The sequence below is a fragment of the Pelodiscus sinensis genome, chromosome 21 (assembly GCF_052426305.1).
Source record: "Pelodiscus sinensis isolate ZL-2025 chromosome 21, ASM5242630v1, whole genome shotgun sequence".
NCBI lineage: Eukaryota > Metazoa > Chordata > Testudines > Trionychidae > Pelodiscus > Pelodiscus sinensis.
The window spans coordinates 12,179,064-12,196,581 of NC_143072.1; the positions used below are offsets into that span (position 1 = coordinate 12,179,064).

General features: G+C 63.4%; 1 protein-coding gene across 4 annotated transcripts in view; it reads right to left on the minus strand.

Annotated features, from left to right (window-relative positions):
- LOC102447046 (septin-4-like) overlaps positions 1-17,518 on the minus strand; it is a 57,979-nt gene that overhangs the window by 18,981 nt on the left and 21,480 nt on the right. For 3 of the 4 annotated variants that reach the window (XR_016347637.1, XR_016347636.1, XM_089772055.1), the window contains exons 2-5: positions 5,120-5,440; positions 4,731-4,824; positions 4,308-4,394; positions 594-717 (exon numbers count right to left, since the gene is read on the minus strand). Coding sequence is in view for 2 of the 4 variants with exons in the window: in XM_089772055.1 (XP_089628181.1) it covers positions 594-717; positions 4,308-4,394; positions 4,731-4,824; positions 5,120-5,440 (626 nt within the window). In the remaining 2 variants the exon portion in view is untranslated. Of the gene's footprint in view, positions 1-593; positions 718-4,307; positions 4,395-4,730; positions 4,825-5,119; positions 5,441-6,165; positions 6,313-17,518 lie in introns of all 4 variants that reach the window. The other variant, XM_089772056.1, reaches the window with a different exon arrangement.

Here is a 17,518-nt window from a genome sequence, read left to right on the forward strand (position 1 = left end):
ACCCACAATAACTCCAAGATCTCTTTCCTGATTAGTTGTAGCTAAATTAGCCCCCTATACTATTGTATATATAGTTGGGGTGTGGGAACGGGGGAAGCTCGCGAGGGCCAGGGCCTGCATGCTCACCCCCTGACCCGGGGGCTCGGTGGGCAGGCGAGCTGACGTGCCCCAGTCTTTCTCCCCTGCGGTGCATGCCCGGTGCAGATAATCACAGGGCACCAAACAGCCCGACCAGACCGGCCGTTTACCCACCTGGCAGGTTGGAAAGCCAGGAATTGTGGGCAGCTGTGAACGTGGCCCCCATCACCCGTAAGCCCCTTCTTCAGGGTTCTCCATAACTGCCCTGAGAAGCCTGACACCAGGACCAGCTCCCTGGACTGGCCCCTCGGCACACGACCTGCCCCATGCGGCTGGTCGCCAGCCGCCATGCTAGGAGCCCAGGAGGGGAGCAGTTCAGTGAGGCAGGGCTCACCTGCTCCAGCCAGCATGGCATGGGCTGTGGGGCTTGCTCTGACTGTGCTCGCTCCAGGGACCCAGCTCCTCCTGCCAGCCGAGCTGTGGGGCCCTGGCCCTCCCTCTGCTGCGGGACGTACCATTCGGTGTTGTTCACGGCATCCCCGAAGCCCGGAGTGTCCACGATGGTCAGACGCAGCTTCACCCCCTTCTCCTCGATGTCCACCACATGCTTGGTGATCTCCACCGTCTGCGTGATGCGCTCTGGAAGGGCAGCACAGGCGGCAGGTGGGTCGGCTGCCCCCCGCCGCTCCAGACCAGTACAGGCCGGCAGGGGCTGAGCTGGGACCCTGGGGTGGGTCGGCTGCCCCCCGCCGCTCCAGACCAGTACCCAGGGGAGCTACACACAGGCTGGCAGGGGCTGAGCCGGGACCCTGGGGTGGGTCGGCTGCCCCCCGCCGCTCCAGAGCAGTACCCAGGGGAGCTACACACAGGCCGGCAGGGGCTGAGCTGGGACCCTGGGGTGGGTCGGCTGCCCCCTGCCGCTCCAGAGCAGTACTCAGGGGAGCTACACGCAGGCCAGCAGGGCCGAGACCCTGGGGTGGGTCGGCTGCCCCGCCGCTCCAGAGCAGTACTCAGGGGAGCTACTCACAGGCCAGCAGGGCCGAGACCCTGGGGTCCGCTGCCCCTTGCTAGCACAGGCCCAGAGCCAGGTACCAGAGAGCACAGGCATGGCCTGGGGGCAATGCACAGCTACACCTGCAGGGCCCATCTGCTCCGCAGCACAGGGACAGGGCTGTGGGGGCAGACCACGGCCTGGCCTCTTCGGAGCCTCCTCCCCCGCTCTGAGGCGCTCAGAGGGGACAGCCCTCGTGTCCGCAGCCCGCTTGCCTGGGGCTGGCCCTCGTTCAGGGCACAAGAGCCAGGGTGACAGAGCTCTTGGCTCCGCTCCCCCACCACACGCCTGTCCTGGGACTTGGCCCTGCTTGCTCCGTGGGTGGTGACGCCCGGGGGCAGGGGATGGTGGGGCGAAGCTCCCCGGGAGCAGCTGGGCAGGGCTGCGGGAAGGGAGGGATGGGCTCAGGCCCGTGGGTGGTTGCCAGGGGAGTCCGGGCCCCTGGCACGGGCGAGGCAGGGCCAGCAGGCCGAGCGGCTCACAGCCAGGCCCTGGGGCGGTGCCCACTGGGACAGAGCCAGCGGGAGCCAGGGCGCAGGGGCAGCGGCTGACAGCCAGGGAAGGAGAGGAGAGGAGAGGGGGAAGGGCGGCCCTGCGGGGAGCCTGGGACAGAGGGGGGGCCGCTTTCCTCCCCCCTTTGCAGCTGGGGGCACAGAGCCCTGCATGGTGGGAGAAAGGTGGAGCCTGTGAAATGGAGGGGGCAGGGCGGCACTTGGGGACGGGGAAGCAGGGATGCCAGGGTGCATGCAGTGAGCTCAGCTGTGCACGCCCCTCCCCCGGGCCCTCCCTGGCCTGCACAGCACCTAGGCCCTGATTTGCTCCAGGTTCCACAGTGACTGTCCCAGCCAAGCAGCTGCAGGCCAGGGGCCCTGCAGGGCACATGCATCAGGCTGGAACTAGCAGCATCAATGCAGCCCAGCGGCACGGCCACGCCCTCCTGCGGTGGGTGAGACGCAACCTTCCCGGCGGTTCCAGGCACATCCAGCCGGCCTGAGGCGCACAGCTGCCAACTCGCAGGGATCGCAAACGAGCCCACACGCCTTCCCAGGACGCCAGCGCCAGTCTCCATTTTACAGCTGGGGAAACTGAGGCACGGAGCTGAAGCGATTTGTCCAAGGACACCCAGCTTGCCAGTGGCGGAGCCAGGAAAAGATGCCAGGTCTTGCTCCCCTTGGTAGCCTGAGGAGCAAGGCCCAACGAGTGCACCACGCCCTGCTTCGCCCTGGCCCGCGGGCAGCTCCCGGGCCTGCTGCTGGCAGGGGGTGAAGTGCCCCTGCGTGAGGACTCCCACTAACTGCACAAGGCCGCTGCGGGTCTGGCACTGCCGGATGCAGCCCGCGACCCGGGTCTCCAGGCTCGTGCCCTGCTGGCCCCACAGGGCTACTCCGGCCTCTCTCTGCTGCAGGGCCGGTGCCAGGGCTGATCCGCGGCCCAGCTCGCGGGGAAAGAGACTCGAATGTTGGCAGCCGGCTCAAGCCGAGCCCCAGACTCTGCGCTCGGACCGAGGCGCCAGACAGGACCAGACCAGAGGCCTGGAGCTCCCGCCGATGACTGGCCAGGCCCAGCTCCCCAGCATACGGGGGGGGGAGTCGGGCCCTCCCTGCTCCAACCCCTCCAGAGCCTGCTGGAGGAGGCGGCTCGTGCTCCCCCAAAGCAGGACGCCCACCTTAGGAAGCTGCTGTCGGGCAGCGGGTGCCCGGCTTGGGCAAGAGCCCGCCCCCCCCCGGGGCACCTGGCGGGGAAGCGCTGCACCAGCCCGGAGCCGCGAGGGCAGGCGGCACCAGGCCCGGCCAGCCCAGAGCTGCAGGGGGCCTAGGACTCGCTCAGCCACCGTGGGCCTCCAGGACTTGCCCAGCCCCGATTTATGGGGATCCACACAAGTTTCCTGCGGGGACACAGAGGAAAGGGGGGCCGCCGCTCCCCCAGCATGGCTTCCCGCTGCACCTTCTGCCAGGGCTCGTGTGCCCCCTGCGGCCCCTCCCTGCGCACGGGCCTTCCCAGGGGCCAGCGCAGACCTGCAGAGGCTGGAAGGAGGTGCCCTGAGTTAGCGCAGCAGCCAGGGCATGAGGGGACAGCGACGTTCAGGGCGTCCTTAGGCAAACAAGCACAGGCAGCTGCGCTGGGGCCCTGGGCTGCACTGCCAGCCCAAGGAGAGTTTCTCAAACTGCTTCATGGGGAGCGTGAGCCCAGAGGCAGAGGTCAGAGCTGCCCCTGTGGCGCGTCCAGCTGGCCGAAGTGCAGGGGCTACCGCTGATCGCCCACGGAGGAGTCGCTACCCAGCAACGTTCAGCCCGAGGCGCTTGCGACTGTCTGGTACAACTGGGTCTGGTTTGCTCCCTGGCTGGCCGGGGACATTTGCGCCCAGGTCACCCGTCAGGAAAACTGTCGGAAACTGACTAGGCTCCGGCCTGTCCCCTCTGCTGGGCGGCCACGGGTCTGGGCCTGGGCTATGCAGGCTGGGGCCCTGCACAGAGGCCCGGGCTGTTCTGGGCACCTGGAAGCTGGCCAGAGCCCTAGCGGCTCTTTCTAAAAGCCAGATGCCCAAGAGATGATCTGCAGCGAGGGGGCGTCAGCACGACAGCCAGCAGCAGCGGAGGGGCACGGAGCCAAGGAGCAGCCAGGGCAGAGCCCCGCTGCGCTGTCAGAGCCGGGAGCCGCCTGCCGAGGGCTGCAGCAGCCCTAGGAGAGTGTGGGCCAAGCCGTTGGGGGGGGGCTCCCCGAGGGAAACAACAGCCGCCAGGCCCCTCCCTGCGCTCCTCAGCCTGGGTCCCTCGGCCCTGGCAGAGCACACAGCCTCCCGCCAAACACCCGGCTGAGCAACAGACGCTCCCGTGGGCCAAACCCTCCGCCTCTGCGCAGCGCTAGGGCTCCTTGGGCCAAAGCAAGCTCCCCCAGCCCCCATGGGAGCCAGCCTGGGCCCCAGGGGTCTGAACGCCACAGAGGCGTCCAAACGAACAGCACCAGAGGGCCCAGGCACACAACGGTCATTTGCTAAGAGGCCGGGGGGGGGGGTTACACCCCAGGGTGCTGCCCTGCCGCCTGCGCCAAGCTGGGACAGGATCTCGATCAGGGATGAGGCCTGCCGGGAGGGCAGGGGACTGGATTCGATGACTCCCGAGGTCCCTGCCAGTCCTAGTGTCCCGTGAGTTGGGAGGCCGGCAGTGGTCCCTCCTCTCACCTTCGGCACTGAGCAGTCTGCGGTCCCGGTACATGTCCGTGAGGAAGAGGCTGTTCACCAGGGTGGATTTCCCCAGGCCAGACTCCCCTAGAGAGCAGAAGCAGAGGGGTCACGGAGCTCCCAAGCAAGGCAGGAGGGCCCCTGTCCCAGGCCCTCGAGGAGACAGGATCTGCACCTGCTGCTCCAGGAACAAAGGCAGCACCGGAGACCCTGAGTGTCGGGGATTTCTGCCGTCAGCCCGCCCCAAAGGCAGCTGCCGCGGGGCCTTGGCTAGAGCCCGGGCACCCCAGGGCCTCTGGGGAGAGGAATGGGACGCACTTCTGCTCCACGGCTGCCATGGCTCCTACGGAGCGAGGGTGACCTGCCCTGCTGGGGTCTCTTCTCCCTGGGAATTCCCCCAGTGCTCCCTGCCAGGGCGCCTACCTGCCACCATCAGCGTGAAGTCAAAGCCCTTCTTCACCGACTTCCGGTGGACCTGATTGGGGAGCGTCGCGAACCCCACGTACTCCTTATCGTCCTGCAGGGGAGAGCGGCGTGAGTCGGGAGGAGCGCCCGCTGGGGGGGAGAGCGCTCGCTGGCCTGCCCCGCGCTAGCGCCGCTCTTGGCCAGGAGCCCAGGGGAAAAGCCTCGTGTCCCCGGCCTCAGCGTCGGGCCCGCTCCTGGATCTCCCAGGGAGCTGGGCGCACTCGGCCCCGGCAGGATTTCGGGTGAGCCCTGTCCTCATGCAGAGTCCTGGGGCCCTGGCGTCTCACGGGCAGGCCCCACAGCCCTGGCTCCCTAGGCCGGAGAGGCCTGCCCCAGGTGCACCGTACCTCCAAGGAGTCGTAGGGATCCAGCTTGCCCCAGGGGCTCCTGGGCCGTGAGGGGCTCAGTGGTGCCGGAGCCGCGATGTGCTGCTGCGGGCAGTCCAGGGGCCAAGGCCGGGAGAAGGGCTTCAGCTCCCTCTGGTCTAGCAGCTCATTGGCCCCGGGCCGGGCTACGCTGGGGACCTCGCTGGGATCCACGTGGCCCTGGCCAGGGGCCCTCTGGCCCTCCTCTGGCTCCGCTCTCCTAAAGCTCTCGTCCGAAGGGAACTCCCTCAGGAACTGGGCCAGCTCGGCCTCCTCCGAGTCTTCCTTCAGGAAGCGCTTGATCTGCAGAGATGGGGGCAGGGCAGAGAGAGGAGCAGGCTGGTTTAGAGAGTTAGACACGAGGGAGCGAGAGCCGCGGAACCAGCCCCTGCGCGCAGCCTGGTCATTCCAGCTCAGGGCTTGTTACCTGCGTCTGCAGGTTACATTCAGCTCAGCAGTTGCCCCATGGGCTAGCCCCATAGGAGTCGTTAGTGCGACGCGTGCAAGGAAGGCACTGTGCACTGCTAGCCCTGTAGGAGGCATTAGTGCAAGGCGTGCAAGGAAGGCGCTGTGCACCACTAGCCCTATAGGAGGCGTTAGTGCAAGGCGTGCAAGGAAGGCGCTGTGCACCGCTAGCCCTGTAGGAGGCGTTAGTGCGAGGCGTGCAAGGAAGGCGCTGTGCACCACTAGCCCTGTAGGAGGCGTTAGTGCAAGGCGTGCAAGGAAGGCGCTGTGCACCGCTAACCCTGTAGGAGGCGTTAGTGCGAGGCGTGCAAGGAAGGCTCTGTGCACCGCTAGCCCTGTAGGAAGCATTAGTGTGAGGCGTGCAAGGAAGCTGCTGTTAATAATCGTATGCCCCAAGAAGGCCTAGGAAAGCATGGGGAGAGTCAGGACACTGAAAGATCTTCCTTGCACCCCAGGGATTCAGGGCCCCCGTGGCCAGCGTTGGGGTCCCCGGGGAGCGGGGTGGGATGGCCTGGGCTGGAGGGACGTTCCCATGCAGCTCCAGCGGCAGCTCAGACTCTTACTGCTTGCTCGCCAGGGGTCTCGGCCAGCTCCGTGGCACGCTCCGGGAGGCAGGGGCTGCCTCCTTCCCCCATGGCCGGCTGCGCTGCACAGGGCGGGGGCTCTTCGGACACCCTGGGAGCAGCTGCGCCCCCTGCCCGCTCTGCGGCCTGAGTGCAGCGGGGTGGGGCGAGAGGAGAAGAAATCGAGTCAGGGACAAGTTCAAAGGCCGCGGAAGGAGGCTGCTGGGTGGGAACCTCCCCTGTCCCCATCCCGAGCTGCCCAGCTCCTGAAGGCAGCACCGCCTGGCTGGCCAGTGAGCCCCTCACAGCCTCACTACAGCCGCGACAGCCCCCCACCTCCTGCTCGCAGACCGGCCAGGGCTGATGTAGGCCCCACAGCTCTCACCTTTGGATACCTCCTCTCCCATCCCTGGCCTGGTCCAGCAGAGGCAGGAGCCTCCCAGGGCATCTCAATGGCCCGTTTCCATGGGCTGAGCCTGGGTAGGTCTGTGTGACATGCGAATATCTGCACTGCGCACAGCCCTGGATACGTGGGACGCCTGTGTGACAGACGGGTATCTGCACTGCGCACAGCCCTGGGCACGCGGGACGCCTGTGTGACAGACGGGTATCTGCACTGCGCACAGCCCTGGGCACGCGGGACACCTGTGTGACAGACGGGTATCTGCACTGCGCACAGCCCTGGGCACGCGGGACGCCTGTGTGACAGATGGGTATCTGCACTGCGCACAGCCCTGGGCATGCGGGACGCCTGTGTGACAGACGGGTATCTGCACTGCGCACGGCCCTGGGCATGCGGGACGCCTGTGTGACAGACGGGTATCTGCACTGCGCACAGCTCTGGATACGTGGGACGCCTGTGTGACAGACGGGTATCTGCACTGCGCACAGCTCTGGATACATGGGACGCCTGTGTGACAGACGGGTATCTGCACTGCGCACAGTCCTGGATACGTGAGACGCCTGTGTGACAGACGGGTATCTGCACTGCGCACAGCCCTGGGCATGCGGGATTCCTGTGTGAAAGACGGGTATCTGCACTGCGCACAGCCCTGGGCACGCGGGATGCCTGTGTGACAGACCTGTATCTGACCTGCGCACAGCCCTGGGCACGCGGGATGCCTGTGTGACAGACGGGTATCTGCACTGCGCACAGCCCTGGGCACGCGGGACGCCTGTGTGACAGACGGGTATCTGCACTGCGCACAGCCCTGGACAAGCGGGACGCCTGTGTGACAGACGGGTATCTACACTGCGCACAGCCCTGGGCACGCGGGATGCCTGTGTGACAGACGGGTATCTGCACTGCGCACAGCCCTGGGCACGCGGGACGCCTGTGTGACAGATGGGTATCTGCACTGCGCACAGCCCTGGGCATGCGGGACGCCTGTGTGACAGACGGGTATCTGCACTGCGCACAGCCCTGGATATGTGGGACGCCTGTGTGACAGACGGGTATCTGCACTGCGCACGGCCCTGGGCACGCGGGACGCCTGTGTGACTGACGGGTATCTGCACTGCGCACAGCCCTGGGCACGCCGGACGCCTGTGTGACAGACGGGTATCTGCACTGCGCATAGCCCTGGATACGCGGGACGCTTGTGTGACAGACGGGTATCTGCACTGCGCACAGCCCTGGGCACGCGGGACGCCTGTGTGACAGACGGGTATCTGCACTGCGCACGGCCCTGGATACGCGGGACGCCTGTGTGACAGACGGGTATCTGCACTGCGCACGGCCCTGGGCACGCGGGACACCTGTGTGACAGACGGATATCTGCACTGCGCACAGCCCTGGGCACACGGGACGCCTGTGTGACAGATGGGTATCTGCACTGCGCACAGCCCTGGATACGCGGGACGCCTGTGTGACAGACGGGTATCTGCACTGCGCACGGCCCTGGGCACGCGGGACACCTGTGTGACAGACGGGTATCTGCACTGCACACGGCCCTGGGCACGCGGGACGCCTGTGTGACAAACGGGTAACTGCACTGCGCACAGCCGTGGATACGTGGGACACCTGTGTGACAAACGGGTATCTGCACTGCGCACAGCCGTGGATACGTGGGACGCCTGTGTGACAGACGGGTATCTGCACTGCGCACGGCCCTGGGCACGCGGGACGCCTGTGTGACAGATGGGTATCTGCACTGCGCACAGCCCTGGATACGTGGGACGCCTGTGTGACAGACGGGTATCTGCACTGCGCACAGCTCTGGGCACGCGGGACGCCTGTGTGACTGACGGGTATCTGCACTGCGCACAGCCCTGGATACGCGGGACGCCTGTGTGACAGACGGGTATCTGCAGTGCGCACGGCCCTGGGCACACGGGACGCCTGTGTGACAGACGGGTATCTGCACTGCGCACGGCCCTGGGCACGCGGGACGCCTGTGTGACAGACAAGTGAGGGCCCACACACACCGAGAACAAAGACCTCCAGCCACACACTGGATATGTCTACACTACAGCGTTATTTTGCAATATCTTATTTTGAAATAACGCGTCTACACACAAAATGCGTTTTGAAATAGCGTGTCCACACTGATTGGACGCTGAATCACGTTTAAGGCCAGACGGAACTGGGTCTGGCAGGGTATCAGGTCAGAAGTTACCTTGTGGCCAGGGCGGCCAGCAGGGCACACTGGGAAGGGCTGGAGGCCCCCTATGTCGAAATAAGCGTCTACACAGCACTTATTTCGAAATAGCAATTTCAAATTTGGCGCTATTCCTTGGGGAATGAGGTTCACCAATTTCGAAAGAGCAGTTGGCTTGTGTAGACGCTAGGACAGTTCTCTCGAAATAACTTTGCTGTGTAGACACAGCCACAGTGTCTAGACTGCATCCCTCTGTCAAATCAAGCACTTCGGAAGTGCAAATGAGCCTGGGATTTAAATATCCCGGGCTCATTTGCATACTGACTTCCCGATGCTGTGCCGCCCAGGCTGAGTGTCCAAAGCGAAAGCACCGTGCAGCCAGCGGGGAGTTCTCCGGCCAGGCCCTCTCCTCGTTTTGTTGGGCGTCCCGGCCAGACACGGGCTTCGTTCCACACGTTGCTCAGCCTGGGACTGAGCCAGAGGCTTTCCCGGGCCAGGCCCAGGCCTGCAGCTCCCCGGGACGGCTGCACGGGAGAGGGGGAGCTGGGCAGATGCAGGGCAGCAGGTTCATGGTGAGGTGGCTGCTCTCGCTGAGTGTGGGTCCCTGGGTGGGACACTGGGAGGGCAGAGCCCCAGAGGCCAGTGCAACCCCCAAGAGCCACGTGGAAATCCCGCCCCCCTGCCACAAGGCTCGGGGAGTCGAGACATCAGCTCCCACCCCCAGCCTGGAGGCTCACTGCTAAGAGCTGGAGGCTGGCTGGGCTCAGCGCCCCAAGAGGCTGAGCGTGGCACGGCCCAGAGGGGCAGGAGCGCAGAGACTCAGGGCCGAAGCCCACCACTTAGAGACACGCAGCTCAGTTCTCGGCTTGGAATCTGCCTAGATCGGAGCGGAGCCCCTGGAGCGCAAGATCCCAACCCCCAGACCCAGCCGAGCACAAAGACAGCGTGGGCGGGAGCTGCCTTCCCAGCGTGCTCCGCCCATCTGCGTCTGCCCAACTGTTGCACCTGTTCTGGGGTGTCTGTGTACCCCAAACAAGAGAGTCCTCTCCGCTTGCTGCACCTGTCCAGGGGGGTCTATGCACCCATAAACAAGACAGCCCTCCCTACATACTGCGCCTGTCCAGTGTGAGTCTGTATACCCCCAAACAAGACAACCTACACACATGCTGCGCCTGTCGGGGAGGGGGGGGTCTGTATACTCCCGAATGAGACAGCCCTACACACATGCTGTGCCTGTTGGGGGGGGGGGCGGTCTGTATACTCCCGAATGAGACAGCCCTACACACATGCTGTGCCTGTCGGGGGGGGGGGGGGTCTGTATACTCCCGAATGAGACAGCACTACACACATGCTGTGCCTCTTGGGGGGGGGGGTCTGTATACTCCTGAATGAGACAGTCCTACACACATGCTGTGCCTGTTGGGGGGGGGGGGTCTGTATACTCCTGAATGAGACAGCCCTACACACATGCTGTGCCTGTCGGGGTGGGGGGGTCTGTGTACTCCTGAATGAGACAGCCCTACACAAATGCTGTGACTGCCGGGCGGGGGTCTGTATACTCCTGAATGAGACAGCCCTACACACATGCTGTGCCTGTCGGAGGGGGGGGGGGTCTGTATACCCCCAAATGAGACAGCCCTACACACATGCTGTACCTGTCGGGGGGGGGGTCAGTATACCCACAAATGAGACAGCCCTACACACATGCTGTGCCTGTCGGGTGGGGGGGGTCTGTATACTCCCGAATGAGACAGCGCTACACACATGCTGTGCCTGTCGGGGGGGGGGGGGTCTGTATACTCCTGAATGAGACAGCCCTACACACATGCTGTGCCTGTTGGGGGGGGGGTCTGTATACTCCCGAATGAGACAGCCCTACACACATGCTGTGCCTGTCGGGGGGGGGGGGGTCTGTATACTCCTGAATGAGACAGCCCTACACACATGCTGTGCCTGTCGGGGGCGGGGGGGGTCTGTATACTCCCGAATGAGACAGCCCTACACACATGCTGTGTCTGTCGGGGCGTGGGGGGCCTGTATACTCCCGAATGAGACAGCCCTACACACATGCTGTGCCTGTTGGGGGGGGGGGGTCTGTATACTCCTGAATGAGACAGCCCTACACACATGCTGTGCCTGTCGGGGGGGGGGGGTCTGTATACTCCTGAATGACACAACCCTACACACATGCTGTGCCTCAGGGGTCTGTATACTCCCGAATGAGACAGCCCTACACACATGCTGTGCCTGTCGGGGGGGGGGGGTCTGTATACTCCCGAATGAGACAGCCCTACACACATGCTGTGCCTGTGGGGGGGGTCTGTGTACCCACAAATGATACAGCCCTACACACATGCTGTGCCTGTCGGGGGGGGGGGGTCTGTATACTCCCGAATGAGACAGCACTACACACATGCTGTGCCTGTCGGGGGCGGGGGGGGTCTGTATACTCCCGAATGAGACAGCCCTACACACATGCTGTGTCTGTCGGGGCGTGGGGGGCCTGTATACTCCCGAATGAGACAGCCCTACACACATGCTGTGCCTGTTGGGGCGGGGGGGGTCTGTATACTCCTGAATGAGACAGCCCTACACACATGCTGTGCCTGAGGGGTCTGTATACTCCCAAATGAGACAGCCCTACACACATGCTGTGCCTGACGGGTCTGTATACTCCCGAATGAGACAGCCCTACACACATGCTGTGCCTGTCGGGGTGGGGGGGGTCTGTATACTCCTGAATGAGACAGCCCTACACACATGCTGTGCCTGTCGGGGGGGGGGGGGTCTGTATACTCCTGAATGAGACAGCCCTACACACATGCTGTGCCTGTCGGGGGGGGGGGGGGTATGTATACTCCTGAATGAGACAGCCCTACACACATGCTGTGCCTCAGGGGTCTGTATACTCCCGAATGAGACAGCCCTACACACATGCTGTGCCTGGCGGGGGGGGGGGGGGGTCTGTATACTCCCGAATGAGACAGCCCTACACACATGCTGTGCCTGTCGGGGGGAGGGGGGGTCTGTATACTCCCGAATGAGACAGCCCTACACACATGCTGTGCCTGTCGGGGGGGGTCTGTATACTCCCGAATGAGACAGCCCTACACACATGCTGTGCCTGTGGGGGGGGGGGTCTGTGTACCCACAAATGAGACAGCCCTACACACATGCTGTGCCTGTCGGGGGGGGGGGGGGGTCTGTATACTCCCGAATGAGACAGCCCTACACACATGCTGTGCCTGTCGGGGGGGGGGTCTGTATACTCCCGAATGAGACAGCCCTACACACGTGCTGTGCCTGTCGGGGGGGGGGGGGGTCTGTATACTCCCGAATGAGACAGCCCTACACACATGCTATGCCTGTCGGGGGGGGTGGGGTCTGTATACTCCTGAATGAGAGAGCCCTACACACATGCTTTGCCTGAGGGGTCTGTATACTCCCAAATGAGACAGCCCTACACACATGCTGTGCCTGTCGGGGTGGGGGGGGTCTGTATACTCCCGAATGAGACAGCCCTACACACATGCTGTGCCTGTCGGGGGGTGGGGGGTCTGTATACTCCCGAATGAGACAGCCCTACACACATGCTGTGCCTGTCGCGGGGGGAGGTCTGTATACTCCCGAATGAGACAGCCCTACACACATGCTGTGCCTGTTGGGGGGGGGGGGGTCTTTATACTCCTGAATGACACAGCCCTACACACATGCTGTGCCTGAGGTGTCTGTATACTCCCGAATGAGACAGCCCTACACACATGCTGTGCCTGTCGGGGGGGGGGGGGGTGTATACTCCCGAATGAGACAGCGCTACACACATTCTGTGCCTGTCGGGGGGGAGGTCTGTATACCCCCAAATGAGACAGCCCTACACACATGCTGTGCCTGTGGGGGGGGGGTCTGTGTACCCACAAATGAGACAGCCCTACACACATGCTGTGCCTGTCGGAGGGGGGGGGGTCTCTATACTCCCGAATGAGACAGCCCTACACACATGCTGTGCCTGTGGGGGGGGCTCTGTGTACCCACAAATGAGACAGCCCTACACACATGCTGTGCCTGTCGGGGGGGGGGGGTCTGTATACTCCCGAATGAGACAGCCCTACACACATGCTGTGCCAGTCGGGAGGGGGGGTCTGTGTACCCACAAATGAGACAGCCCTACACACATGCTGTGCCTGTCGGGAGGGAGGGTCTGTATACCCCCAAATGAGACAGCCCTACACACATGCTGTGCCTGTTGGGGGGGGGGGTCTGTATACTCCTGAATGAGACAGCCCTACACACATGCTGTGCCTGAGGGGTCTGTATACTCCCAAATGAGACAGCCCTACACACCTGCTGTGCCTGTTGGGGGGGGGGCGGTCTGTATACTCCCGAATGAGACAGCCCTACACACATGCTGTGCCTGTGGGGGGGGTCTGTGTACCCACAAATGAGACAGCCCTACACACATGCTGTGCCTGTCGGGGGTGGGGGGTCTGTATACTCCTGAATGAGACAGCCCTACACACATGCTGTGCCTGTCGGGAGGAGGGGTCTGTATACCCCCGAATGAGACAGCCCTACACACATGCTGTGCCTGTCGAGGGGGGGGGATGTCTGTATACTCCCGAATGAGACAGCCCTACACAGATGCTGTGCCTGTCGGGGGGGGGGGGGGGGGGGGGGGGGGGGGGGGGGGGGGGGGGGGGGGGGGGGGGGGGGGGGGGGGGGGGGGGGGGGGGGGGGGGGGGGGGGGGGGGGGGGGGGGGGGGGGGGGGGGGGGGGGGGGGGGGGGGGGGGGGGGGGGGGGGGGGGGGGGGGGGGGGGGGGGGGGGGGGGTCTGTATACTCACGAATGAGACAGCCCTACACACATGCTGTGCCTGTCGGGGGGGGGGGAGTCTGTATACCCCCAAATGAGACAGGCCTAAACACATGCTGTGCCTGTCTGGGGGGGGGGGGTCTGTATAGTCCCGAATGAGACAGCCCTACACACATGCTGTGTCTGTCGGGGGGGGGGGGGGCTGTTTACCCCCAAATGAGACAGCCCTACACACATGCTGTGCCTGTCGGGGGAGGGGGGGTCTGTATACTCCTGAATGAGACAGCCCTACACACATGCTGTGCCTGTCGGGGAGTGGTGGGGGTCTGTATACTCCTGAATGAGACAGCCCTACACACATGCTGTGCCTGTCGGGGGGGGGGGTCTGTATACTCCCGAATGAGACAGCCCTACACACATGCTGTGCCTGTTGGGGGGGGGGGTCTGTATACTCCTGAATGACACAGCCCTACACACATGCTGTGCCTGTGGGGGGGGTGGGTCTGTATACTCCTGAATGACACAGCCCTAAACACATGCTGTGCCTGTCGGAGGGGGGGGGTCTGTATACCCCCAAATGAGACAGCCCTACACACATGCTGTGCCTGTCTGGGCGGGGGGGGTCTGTATAGTCCCGAATGAGACAGCCCTACACACATGCTGTGCCTGTCGGGGGGGGGGCTGTATACCCCCAAATGAGACAGCCCTACACACATGCTGTGCCTGTCGTGGGGGGGGTCTGTATTCCCCCACATGAGACAGCCCTACACACATGTGCCTGTCGGGTGGGGGGGTCTGTATACTCCCGAATGAGACAGCCCTACACACATGCTGTGCCTGTGGGGGGGGGTCTGTGTACCCCCAAATGAGACAGCCCTACACACATGCTGTGCCTGTCGGGGGGGGGGCTCTGTATACTCCCGAATGAGACAGCCCTACACACATGCTGTGCCTGTCGGGGAGTGGTGGGGGTCTGTATACTCCTGAACGAGACAGCCCTAAACACATGCTGTGCCTGTCGGGGGCGGGGGGGTCTGTATACCCCCAAATGAGACAGCCCTACACACATGCTGTGCCTGTCTTGGGGGGGGTCTGTATACCCCCAAATGAGACAGCCCTACACACATTTGCCTGTCGGGGGGGGGGGGGTCTGTATACTCCCGAATGAGACAGCCCTACACACATGCTGTGCCTGTGGGGGGGGTCTGTGTACCCACAAATGAGACAGCCCTACACACATGCTGTGCCTGTCCGGGGGGGGGGGGCTGTATACTCCTGAATGAGACAGCCCTACACACATGCTGTGCCTGTCGGGGGGGGGGGCGCTGTATACTCCTGAATGAGACAGCCCTACACACATGCTGTGCCTGTCTGGGGGGGATGGGGTCTGTATACTCCCGAATGAGACAGTCCTACACACATGCTGTGCCTGTTGGGGGGGGTCTGTATACTCCCGAATGAGACAGTCCTACACACATGCTGTGCCTGTTGGGGGGGGGTCTGTATACTCCCGAATGAGACAGTCCTACACACATGCTGTGCCTGTCGGGGGGGAGGGGTGTCTGTATACTCCCGAATGAGACAGCCCCACACACATGCTGTGCCTGTCGGGGGGGGGTCTGTATACTCCTGAATGATACAGCCCTACACACATGCTGTGCCTGTCGTGGGGGGGGGTATGTATACTCCTGAATGAGACAGCCCTACACACATGCTGTGCCTGTCTGGGGGGGGGGGGGTCTGTATACCCCCAAATGAGACAGCCCTACACACATGCTGTGCCTGTCTGGGGGGGGGGTCTGTATAGTCCCGAATGAGACCGCCCTACACACATGCTGTGCCTGTCGGGGGGGGGGGTCTGTATACTCCTGAATGAGACAGCCCTACACACATGCTGTGCCTGTCGGGAGGGGGGGTCTGTATACCCCCAAATGAGACAGCCCTACACACATGCTGTGCCTGTCGGGGGGGGTCTGTATACCCCCAAATGAGACAGCCCTACACACATGCTGTGCCTGTCGGGGGGGGGGTCTGTATACCCCCAAATGAGACAGCCCTACACACGTGCTGTGCCTGTCGGGGGAGGGGGGGGTCTGTATACTCCCGAATGAGACAGCCCTACACACATGCTGTGCCTGTTGGAGGGGGGGGTCTGTATACTCCCGAATGAGACAGTCCTACACACATGCTGTGCCTGTCGGGGGGGGGGGGGGTCTGTATACTCCCGAATGAGACAGCCCTACACACATGCTGTGCCTGTTGGAGGGGGGGGTCTGTATACTCCCGAATGAGACAGTCCTACACACATGCTGTGCCTGTCGGGGGGGGGTGTCTGTATACTCCCGAATGAGACAGCCCTACACACATGCTGTGCCTGTCGGGGGGGGGGGGTGTCTGTATACTCCCGAATGAGACAGCCCTACACACATGCTGTGCCTGTCGGGGGGGTCTGTATACTCCCGAATGAGACAGCCCTACACACATGCTGTGCCTGTCGGGGGGGGGGGGTCTGTATACTCCCGAATGAGACAGCCCTACACACATGCTGTGCCTGTCGGGGGGGGGGGTCTGCATACCCCCAAATGAGACAGCCCTACACACATGCTGTGCCTGTTGGGGGTGGGGGGTCTGTATACTCCCGAATGAGACAGCCCTACACACATGCTGTGCCTGTCGGGGAGGGGGGACTGTATACTCCCGAATGAGACAGCCCTACACACATGCTGTGCCTGTCGGGGGGGGGGGGGTCTGTATACTCCCGAATGAGACAGCCCTACACACATGCTGTGCCTGTCGGGGGGGGGGGGGTCTGTATACTCCCAAATGAGACAGCCCTACACACATGCTGTGCCTGTCGGGGGGGGGGGGGTTTGTATACTCCCGAATGAGACAGCCCTACACACATGCTGTGCCTATCGGGGGGGGGGGTCTGTATACCCCCGAATGAGACAGCCCTACACACATGCTGTGCCTGTCGGGGGGGGGGGTCTGTATACCCCCGAATGAGACAGCCCTACACACATGCTGTGCCTGTTGGGGGGGGGGGTCTGTATACCCCCAAATGAGACAGCCCTACACACATGCTGTGCCTTTCGGGGGGGGGGAGTCTGTATACTCCCGAATGAGACAGCTCTACACACATGCTGTGCCTGTCGGGGGGGGGGGGGGGGTGTCTGTATACTCCCGAATGAGACAGCCCTACCCACATGCTGTGCCTGTCGCGGAGTGGTGGGGGTCTCTATACTCCCGAATGAGACAGCCCTACACACATGCTGTGCCTGTCGGGGGGGGGGGGGTCTGTATACTCCTGAATGACACAGCCCTACACACATGCTGTGCCTGTCTGGGGGGGAGGGGTCGGTATAGTCCCGAATGAGACAGCCCTACACACATGCTGTGCCTGTCGGGGGGGGGGGGGGGGTCTGTATACTCCTGAATGACACAGCCCTACACACATGCTGTGCCTGTCGGGGGGGGGGGTCTGTATACTCCTGAATGATACAGCCCTACACACATGCTGTGCCTGTCGTGGGGGGGGGGGGTATGTATACTCCTGAATGAGACAGCCCTACACACATGCTGTGCCTGTCTGGGGGGGGGGGTCTGTATACCCCCAAATGAGACAGCCCTACACACATGCTGTGCCTGTCGGAGGGGAGGGGGTCTGTATACCCCCAAATGAGACAGCCCTACACACATGCTGTGCCTGTCTGGGGGGGGGGGTCTGTATAGTCCCGAATGAGACCGCCCTACACACATGCTGTGCCTGTCGGGGGGGGGGGGGTCTGTATACTCCTGAATGAGACAGCCCTACACACATGCTGTGCCTGTCGGGAGGGGGGGGTCTGTATACCCCCAAATGAGACAGCACTACACACATGCTGTGCCTTTCGGGGGGGGGGGTCGGTATAGTCCCGAATGAGACAGCCCTACACACATGCTGT